Source organism: Gavialis gangeticus, unplaced genomic scaffold (genome assembly GCF_001723915.1).
Source record: "Gavialis gangeticus isolate Ggan-Ray unplaced genomic scaffold, GavGan_comp1, whole genome shotgun sequence".
Taxonomy (NCBI): domain Eukaryota; kingdom Metazoa; phylum Chordata; order Crocodylia; family Gavialidae; genus Gavialis; species Gavialis gangeticus.
Window position 1 is genome coordinate 2,060,030 of NW_017728959.1, and position 9,691 is coordinate 2,069,720.

At 48.5% G+C, this 9,691-nt stretch overlaps 1 protein-coding gene across 1 annotated transcript in view; it reads right to left on the bottom strand.

The window, feature by feature from the left end:
- Positions 1-8,945: 8,945 nt before the first annotated feature.
- The window catches only part of NSUN5 (NOP2/Sun RNA methyltransferase family member 5), a 10,624-nt gene continuing 9,878 nt past the window's right edge, over positions 8,946-9,691 (bottom strand). Inside the window, exon 10 of the mRNA XM_019509452.1 lies at positions 8,946-9,431. Within this exon, the coding sequence (XP_019364997.1) occupies positions 9,215-9,431 (217 nt within the window). The 3' untranslated portion in view covers positions 8,946-9,214. The remainder of the gene's footprint in view (positions 9,432-9,691) is intronic.

Below are 9,691 nucleotides of genomic sequence, written 5' to 3' on the forward strand. Positions count from 1 at the left end.
CCTTCCAAGAGTGACTGGCTGCCAAGTCTTTTTACTCTTTCAGCTGTGTGATTGTGTGCGTCTGCTGAACTCTAAATTAAAAACTATTTAAACATTTTTTAACAAAATAAATTTATTTTTATATTTAAGCTAAATTGCCTTTGAATTCCTTCAAGCTTGGTTCATTGAGATGGTCAAAGTTCAAAGCCGTTGACTAGAATTTAGCTGTGTAGTCCTTGTCTGGCAAGGATGCTGCATGCAGGCTGAGAACCTGCCCCTGCCTGACAGCAGTTAGGGCTATCTGGCACCCAGCCATACAGCTGTATGTCCAGGAGGTGGAGGTGGGAGTGGAGGTTTGAAAGGCTGGCCTGCTAGAGGTCAAGGGGGAATTCTGACCCTACCAATAAGGAGCTTTCTCAGCCTCTCCCTGCATCCTCCTTGCTCAGGCAAGTGTTACATGAATTATTGCTTATTTTATAATGTGATGTATGTGGATGTGACTAAACTTTTTTTTTAATTTTTCCCTTGAGAATGAGGCTCTGGAGCTCTTGTATGTTAGACAGTGTTGGTTGTTGTGGGGTTTTTGTTGTTGGGTTTTTTCCTTTGTTTTGTTGTTTTGTCTTCCTACCGGGAAGAATGTACCTCTCCTGGCAGAGACGGGACTGGGTGCTGAATATTTCTGTGCTCTTGCAGCTGGCTAGTGGCTCCCCCTCAAACAGGGGCAGAGGGAAAGGAGTCAGCCTTCCTGCCCCTTGGAGGCTCATGGCTTCCTGTCACTGGGATCATTTTTAGCCTTCTTTCAGGTGACCATAGTTGTCATTATGAGGTGTGTGGTGATGCCCTCCCTGGGTTGGGAGTTATTCCTCAGTCATGGGAATGGCACCAGCCCATCATTCAGTGGAGTCTAGTTTCAATCCAACTCAAATACATGAGTGTTCCTGAAGTTTGGGAAATTTGGCTGAGGGCCTTCCTGTACACTTAAGACCAGTATCTGAAATTCTGCCCCCAAAATGCAGAGCTCCCATTCTTTGTTGCTTGTGTTTCAGTCTACTCTCAGTTGGACAGTAGCTGTACTTGCTGGAGCACAGTCTGGGAACCTGGTCTGCCATGGAGATGGCACTGGGGTAAGGTTCCTGCATGCTAGAATGGAAAGTTGCTGCCCTCCTGTGGTCTGCATGGGAGCACAGCACTTCCTATACCTCTGGAAAAGAAAACCATCCCCAATCTATAATTGAACAGAGATTGCTTATACTTGTTCAGCTAGTGTCTCACTGTAGCCCTAAGCCTTGCTTGGACTCTTCTGCAGCATTTGCAGAGGCTGTGAATAATCTTCAGGCTTTCTGAACAGCTTCTCACTTGCTGGCTTATGTTTGAACTGCTTCACTTGTCAGGAAAAGACTCATTTTTCTTGTCAAAGCCAGTGAAGAAAGACTGAGATCATGGGCTAGTACAGGTGTATTGCAGTCGGCTACTGTGGCTACTCACCTTGGAGACTGCTCCCAGACTGCCTGCTCCATGGTGATGGGCCTGCAAGGCTGGCCTTTTTTTTTTAAAACAAATTACCTTGTTCAGACATTCCCTGTCCACAGAAGAATACTGCCTTCGTGGTGCTACCCAGGCTTCCCACTTGTACCCTGGTGACTCCTGGCATTGCTAGACTAGAAGTGACATGCTGAGCACAGGACCCATGTGAGATGTTTCTACAAAGTGATTCAGGAATTGAAGCCATGTATTAGGAATTTTTACATCACAGCAGCCTGTACCATTAGATGTGCTGGATGCAGGGATCTTGCACAGACCTTTTGCTTTTCAGGTGTAGCTAGGCACCCAAAGGGGTTTTGTCCAAAGACCTCTTGGATGCTTGCAGACATTAAAAAAAAGTGCTTTGCTTTAAACTCAGCACATTTCTGCACCAAGTCCTGCACACGCCTAGAAGAGGCAGTGCGTTAGTTCAAGCCAGCTTGTCTGACATCTCTAAAGATTGGGCACTTTAGTGGGGCTTTTTTGGCACTTTTATCTAGTAGCTGATTGAATTAGCTTTAGCTAAAAGTGCCAAAAAGCCCTGCTGAAGCACCTAATTCTTACTTCAACCTGGTTCTGCAGCATCTGTAACACACTGCTGCTTCTGGTAAAGCTGGTTTTGGGGTTTTTTTTAACGTCTGCAAGCAGTGCTTGATTTTTAACCTGCTGTCTGTCTCGGGGCCCTGGATATCATCACATGCTAGCCTGGAAAAGCTCCACTGTAACTCCATTGCGGCAGGAGAGAGGTCATGGGCTGGGCAAGGCTGGAGCTTGTGGTCACCCTAATGAAAAGCCTCTGCATGTGGGTCTTTCTCTGAACCTGATTCTACCAGTGGTGCTCAACCTGACCTGCAGGGTCAAGTCATCCAGTCCATGGGCAGCCCTGCAGGCCAGATGTCAGCCCTTAATATAGGGCTGGGCCAATGTCTGCAGGATCTGGCCTTCAGACTGCCCCTTCTCATCTGGCCCAAAGCTTAAAGCACCACTGCTTTCATGACAGTCTTTGTACTCTGTGACAGAACCAAGGTAGGAATTGGCTTCAAGTAGCGCCACTCTGGTTGGAAGAATTCAAAGATATAATCCCAGAGACGGGCCCTACCTTGGGCTGAATGCTTGGCTTCTGGTGCAGAAGTGGGGCTGGGAGCTTCCAGTTGCAAAGCAAATTAGCAGTAGTTGGAGCTGCTGCTTTGCATGGAGGCTGATCTTGTGTTTCTATGTGTGGCCCTCCTTTTCTTTCTGAAGCCCCTAAATCCTCTGTAGTTGAGTTTCCACATCAATGCCACCCTTCTCTGGCCTGATTAGCAAATACCAAAGCTGCCCAGTGCCCAGCTCTTTCAGGAGCTGCTCAGCATATTGGACAGAAACCTTCTGCAGTCAAACTTCCCCTTCTGCTGCTTGTGAGGACTGTGCCATATGTGAAGGGTGAAAGTGCTGGGAGGTTGGGTTTTTAATGAAAAATAAACATGCAAATCATTTCTGGTGTGGCTGCTGAGGAGCTCTAGTTTGAATGTGTATTTTTCCTTGCTGCTTATGTCACTGGATTAAAATAAAAACAAAACTGCTCATGTCTACCTGTTACATCTCAAAAAGCTTTGTCCCCTCAACAGAGCTAGAGCCCTCCTACAGCTATCCATGCACACAAGGTGAAAAGGGCAGACCTAGCACTGGGAGCCACCATGTAAGTGCTCTTGCCTTTTGCCGATACAGCTTGCTTCCAGCAGAGAGTGACTTTTTCTCAAGCTGTTGCTACTCCCATCATAGAAGTGGAGCTGGAAGGGACCTCCAGAGAATCCAGCCCTCTGCCTGAGGAAGGTTATCCCTCTCCAAATTATCCTAAGACTACCATCAATCCTAACACAGCACAAGACATAACACCCTAACCTACCACAGGTAAAGCAAGGGGACTTTGGCAGCCAGTCCTGCTTCTATAAAATGTTGTTAATGTAAAAAGATCGCAGGTCGAGGGCCATACTCCCTGCTACAGAAGAAGGCAAAAAAAACATAGTCCATACCAATTTGGCCATGGAGTAAAATTGCTTCCAGACCCCAAATCTGGTGATTGATCTGATCTTAAGTGAAGGGACAAGACCCTCTAGCCAGGAACCTCTAGCTTCAGTCCCAGCAGATGCATTGGCACACCCCAGTCAAAATCCCCAGCCTTGCCAACACCCAGTGCCTCTGAGGAAATCTTAAAAACATCTTGACACGTAGCAGCCAGTAGAGGCAGCCAGCAAAGCCCAGAAGCATGGCAAATACCCATAAAATGGGTGGGCAATTATTTTGGGTGGAGGGCCGCTTACAAGTTTTGGCAAGCCATCAAGGGCCATATGACAGGCAGCCAGGGGCAGATAAATATTAAGATTTCAAATTTTGTAGGGGCCCTGCGGGCCGGATAGAATGGCCTGGTAGGCATGTGGCTTGCAGGCCACATCTTGCCCCCCCCCGCCGTAGAAGAACATGGGCATAGCTATGCTTAGATCATCCCTGACTAGTGACTGCCCAACCCCTCCTTGAATACCTGCAGTGAGATTAAGTCCGCAACTTCCTAAAACAGTCTTTTCCATTGCCTCATTATTCTAACCATGAAGAAGTTTGTCCAGCTATCTAATCTAAACTTACTTTCCTGCAACTTCAAGCCATTGGTCTGTGTCCTCTCTGCAATAAGAGAGAAAAGGTGTTTTCCTTCTTCCCTAAGGCAGCCCTTCAGGAGTTTGAAGACTGCTATCATGTCCCCTCTTAAGAGGCCTTTCCTGCAAGCTAAACATGCCTAGTGCTTTCAGCCTTTCATATGACTTGCTTTCCAAGCCCTTTATCATTTTTGTTGCTTGCCTCTGGGCCCTCTCAAACTTTTCCATGTCCTTTTAAAAATGTGGAGCCTAGAACTGCACACAACATTCTAGATGAGGCCTAACCTGTGCTGAGTAGAGGCACTGTTGCCTTCTGTGTCTTGTATGTAATGCTTCTATTGATGCATCCCAAAACCTCATTTTGTCTTTTGAGTGGCTGTGTCACTGCAGATTCATTGCGAGTCAGTAGCCCTAGCAGAAGAGACCTGGGCGTCTTGATAGATTACAATCTGGCCTGGTGTCACTATGGATATTTTTGATTATTCTTCATGCAGTGTTAGCACCTTGCATTGAACTTCTTGTTAGCTCCAATCTGTTGAGATTCTTCTGAAATGCACTCCCATCCTCCAGCATCTTCCCAATCCTTCCTAGTCTCCTGTGGTCCACAAATTTGCTCAAGAAGCTTCCTATGCTACTATCCATATCATTAATATAAATGCACTGAAAAGTGACAGGCCCCCTCTGGGACTCCACTTGAAACCTGGCATTCTGACATGGATCTGTTAATAATTACCCTTTGCTTGTGGCTATTGAGCTAGTTATCTATCTACCTTAGTACAGGAGATCAGTACTACAGTAGTTTAATCTAGTCCACATCTCCAATTTATGAGGTCATGCAGGCCTTGTTAGAAACCTTGCTAAAATCCAGACATATGATATCTAAAGCATTCCCTTCATCCACCCCAGTAGTTACTTTGTCAAAAAAGGAAATCAAGTGTTTGACACCATTTATTTGTAAATCCATGCTGCCTACTTGTGATCAGCCTTCCTCACTCCAGATGCTTGCAAATAGCCTTCCCTGGGATATGCTTCAGTAACTTCCTGGGCATTGAGGTGATCCTAACCAGTTTTCAGTTCCCCAGGTCCTTTTTTGAAAAAAAAAAAAAAAAGAGGCACTACATTGGCCTTTTTCTGGCCCTCCTACGCCTGGTTCATAATATTGCTGATCTGAAAGCTGTGGTTGTAAGTAGACCAATATTTCACCTTGGTATATGAAGGCAGGACAAAAAGGATGTGCCCGGTGTAGGATGGATAAGGGAACGGTAATTACTTGTCCCATCCTTCTTTGTGCTGCATTCTCAGGAGGCAGATTAGCAACCAATCAACCACAGCACCACAATCTGCTTGCAAATCCGGTCAGAGAAATGAAAGACCCGTTCCTGCAACCAAGTGCACCTTCAATACCTGCTAGGCAGAAATCTGATCTGCGTTGTATGCAGCTGCCGAAGGAAGCAGCGACCAAAGAGTCCAGCCGACTGACTGTTCATGCTTATCTGAATAGAACAAAGCCAGCTTGTGAGCATTTCAGGAAGACAAAGCAGAGCATGCAACATGCATTTGGGCTGCAGGTCATACGAAAAACAAGATTGTTAGTACTTTTGATTCTCCCCCATCTTGTTTAGTGGTTCCCATCTCTTTCTTCATACCTGTCTTTCGTGAAGGGAAATAAGTCCTGTAACAAAGCCAGAAGGCTCCTGTTGTTTGAGGAGGACAAAAGCAGCAGGAGATGATTACAAAGGAAATAGGGGGGAAAACAGGCTAGGAGGGCATATTGCAGAATGCAGGGGGGAGGGGGGTGCCTTGCAATAGCCCAGCAGGGTTGAGTCTGGCAGGGGAGATGAGATACTCCTGCAGTATCTAGGCAGCAGCAGTAAGCTACCAGGAGGTAAAGCCAGCAAGCCTAGTCAGAAAGCACCTCTGGGTAGCTGGGGAAGGGGGCAGGGCCTGGGAGATAAACTGGAGAGGAAGGAGCTTCTATGGGGCCAGACTGCCTGCTTTGACTCAGCCCTGGGCTTATAAGTTCAGGGGCAGCAGAGGACAGTCGGGATGTCTCTTGAGGTGACAGGGACACTGCAAGTAAGGCTTGCAAGTGTAGATGACCAGAGTGGGGCAGCTTATGTTGCATCTGGTAGGCTTTTATTTTATTTTTAGTTTAAACCAGTGGACTGGGTAGGACTAAAAAGGGGAAATGTGGAGGTCCCAAAGTACCAGGACAGCGCATGAGGCTGTAGCTTGACAGAGCAGGGTAGAAGCTGCAGTATAGCTGAGAGGCTGAGATTCAAGGCCAAAGACCCACCAGTAGAGAAAGCGACAGTGATGCAGAGGGTCAAGGGCCCAGCACCTGAGAGAGGCAAACCCAGAGTCAGGGACCCAACAGTCCACTAGAGGCAGAGAAAGGGTTAGAGAGCCTATAGCTGACAGAGGGGCAGGATTTGGGGGCCAGGACGCACCCTGCCAGAGGGGCAACAGCCCATGAGGGACTGAGATAAAAGCCCAAAAGCCCATATTACCATACAAGGGCTGGAGCCTGAGAAGTTAGATCTAGTGCAGCAGGTTTAGGCTAAGGGAGCCAACTAGAGCAGTGGGACAGAAGCCAGGAAGGTCAAGGCCTCAGCAAGGTAGTGGAGGCCTAAGGTGGCAGGGTGGTTTAGGCTATGTGCTCTTTTAAACAATGATTGACCTTAGGGGAGGTTTGGAGGCAATGATTAGCCATGAGGCAACAGGTGTCCTGGGGGGCGACATATGGATTAATTAAGTGTAAAGACTGAAGCAAGTCCAACAGAATTTGAAGAGATGTGCAGGCAGGTGGCCAGCATGAAGTTTGCTCTAGGGCCCTAAGGCAGCTTCCCTATCCTAAGAACATCTAGGTGTCGCAGGAGAGAATAGAGGTGGGGGACCCTGAGCCAGAACAGGAACAGGGAGTGAATATCAGGGTGCCATGGCTGCCCTTGAGGCTCTTATCCCCTTACAAGTTTGTTTCTGTTAAGAACATATTGTTGACTCACACCTGAATAAACAGCACCAGACTGAAAGCAGACTTCAGTTCCTTGCCCCACTGTCTGGAGGTGGAGACTACTTACTTCAGCAGTATACTTGGAGTTGGGAAGTTCCCCAACACAGTTGGAGTGCAGAACATCTACCTACAGGAAGTCTGTCACCTTTGAAAAGGTGCCACATGGGCACTCAAATGCTAGACCAGTTTTGTTTTGTTAATATATGCGCACAGATACGACAGCCTTCACAGCAGTGCCTTCATCTAGCCCATGGCCTTTTTTTGTAAAAACACAAACATGGAAGTGCTGACAGTCCTAGAGTTACCATATGTCTGGGTTTTCCCCAGACATATCCTCTTCTTTGGACCCCTGTGCTGCGTCAGGGTGGGTTTTTTAAAAAAAGGGCAAACGTCTGGGTTTTCCATTGTCCCAGACTGGCTGCTTTGGGCTTGGAGCAGCAGACAAGGTAATTGGTTGTTGGGCGTCACGTGCTCCCCATGCAGGCTCAGGCGAGAGAAAGAGTAAGCAGCAGTGCTGGGGGGAGCAGGCGTCTGCAGGTCAGGAGTGAGGGGTACCAGCAGGGCTGGGAGACAGGGTAAGGGACTGCAGGTCAAGAGGGGCAACAGCAGTGGGGCAGGGGCTGCAGGATGGGTGACTGTGGGTTGGGTGTGCAGGGCACTGGCAGCACCAGAGGGTATTGCTGTTTGGAACTGAGGGACACAGGCAGGGCTGGGGGGGTATGTGACTTGTCAGTGAAGGGCAACAGAATGGGCAGGGGCAGGGCACCGCTGCCCCGCCCTTCCCCTCTGTCACAGAGGTGTCCTTTTTTTTTTAACCTGGAAATATGGTAACCCTAGTCCCTACTCCTGGGGTTGGACGAATGAGAGAACCTAGAATCTGCACAGGAATAGACCCTCTTCTTTTAGCTGCACAGGAGGCTAAGTTAATTTTCAAATTAAGTGAATACACACTGGAGCCCCTGGCACCACTGCAACTGTGGGAGCCTACCAGACTTGGTGGGACAACAGTGGGATTTGCCCCTCTAAGCCTTCATGGGCCCTAGTTGCATTACTGGTGCAGGAGTGGGGAAAATGAAGTCTTTACAGTGCAGAGGCAGGCAGTACTGAAGAGTTCAACTAGGGTTTGTGAGCTAGTGGCAGGCAGGGTTCCCCCTTTCACAGCCGTTTTCTTCTGGGAGCTGGATATCTTCCACAAAGGCCTCTTAGGAAAAAGCAACAGGGCTCACTTGGTTGTCAAAAAGCTGACGAAAATGAAGGACTATGTGGAGCACTGAAGTGCATACACCTTAAGTAACCCCAGCCACATGCATCATGCTGCTTCCCCCAAGCTAGCAGTAGCACTGCCAAGCTTTCCCTTCCCCATGAGCCCACTAGAATTCCCAATCCAGCAACCAGGGGCCAGACCTTTCTGTCAAGCCAGCACCCAATTTAGACCACCAGTACAATTGCAGAAAGGAAGCCATCACTTTAGGCAAGAAGCTATTACAGGGTAGTGCAAGAGACTTCTGGCAACAGAAGAGGCCAGTGTAAGGAAGGGAAGAAAGATCCTCCATAACACCCACCAGGCCAAAGAACAGCATCAGAAACTAGTTCCTGATAAAGGTGGAAAAGACAATGAAATAAGCATAATTTGGCCTTGTTACTATATGGCTGAGCAGGACACCTGCCTACTAGGCAGAATCAACTTTTTGCCCCAGTCAGCATCCCTTTCCTGATGGGATCCAGGCCTATCTGAACCTGGGGATTAAGTCTACACCACAGATGCTGAACTGGGGGTGGGGTAAGAGAAACTCAGAGACAGCATCTGAAACAAGCTCAAATTTTACTGGCATTGAAGCAGGCTAGACAAAAGGCCCAGGCCAGGTACAGTGTTGGGGCTTTAGCTCCTACCAGCAGCCAGTCTACCTAGAAGGTCACAACCATAGGCAATGCTGGCAGAGTGCCCTAGCACACCCTGTCCTGTAGTTACATAGGGGGGAGCAGCGTGCCCAACATGGAGAGGCTCCAGCCATGCTGCTGAGCAGACCTGCCAGCCGGCCAGGCTGACGCAGCTTAAGAGTTCTTGGGAGAAGCCTCATTTCACACGCTGTCGCTTTGCCCGTCTCCTTTTCTTGCGGGCAGCACGGGGGACAGTTTCCTCGCTAACCTTAGCCGTCTTAGTTGCTGGTGCAGCAGCCGCTGCTGGTGCCGATGCCACTGTCGATGCTGCTGCTGCTGCTGGTGCTGCTGCTGATGCCGATGCCGATACCGCTGCTGATGCCGCCGATGCCTCTGCCTCCACAGGAAGGATGCTTGAAGCAACACACAGGACAAAAAAAAAAAAAAAAAAATCAACCCCCCCCAAGGCACGACAAGAATGTTTCACAGCATTAGTATCCAAGCTGTTGCCTGGGCAGCTGTCCCAATCCTGCCTCCCATGGTGGCCTTCATGGTCCAACCTCCATTTTTATCCACTACAAAGGAACTTTACTAGCTTGGGGTTCCCAATACCCATGGCACCTCATTTCCTGTCCCCAACCACAACCTCCCATCCTACCAGCCCTGCTGGAGG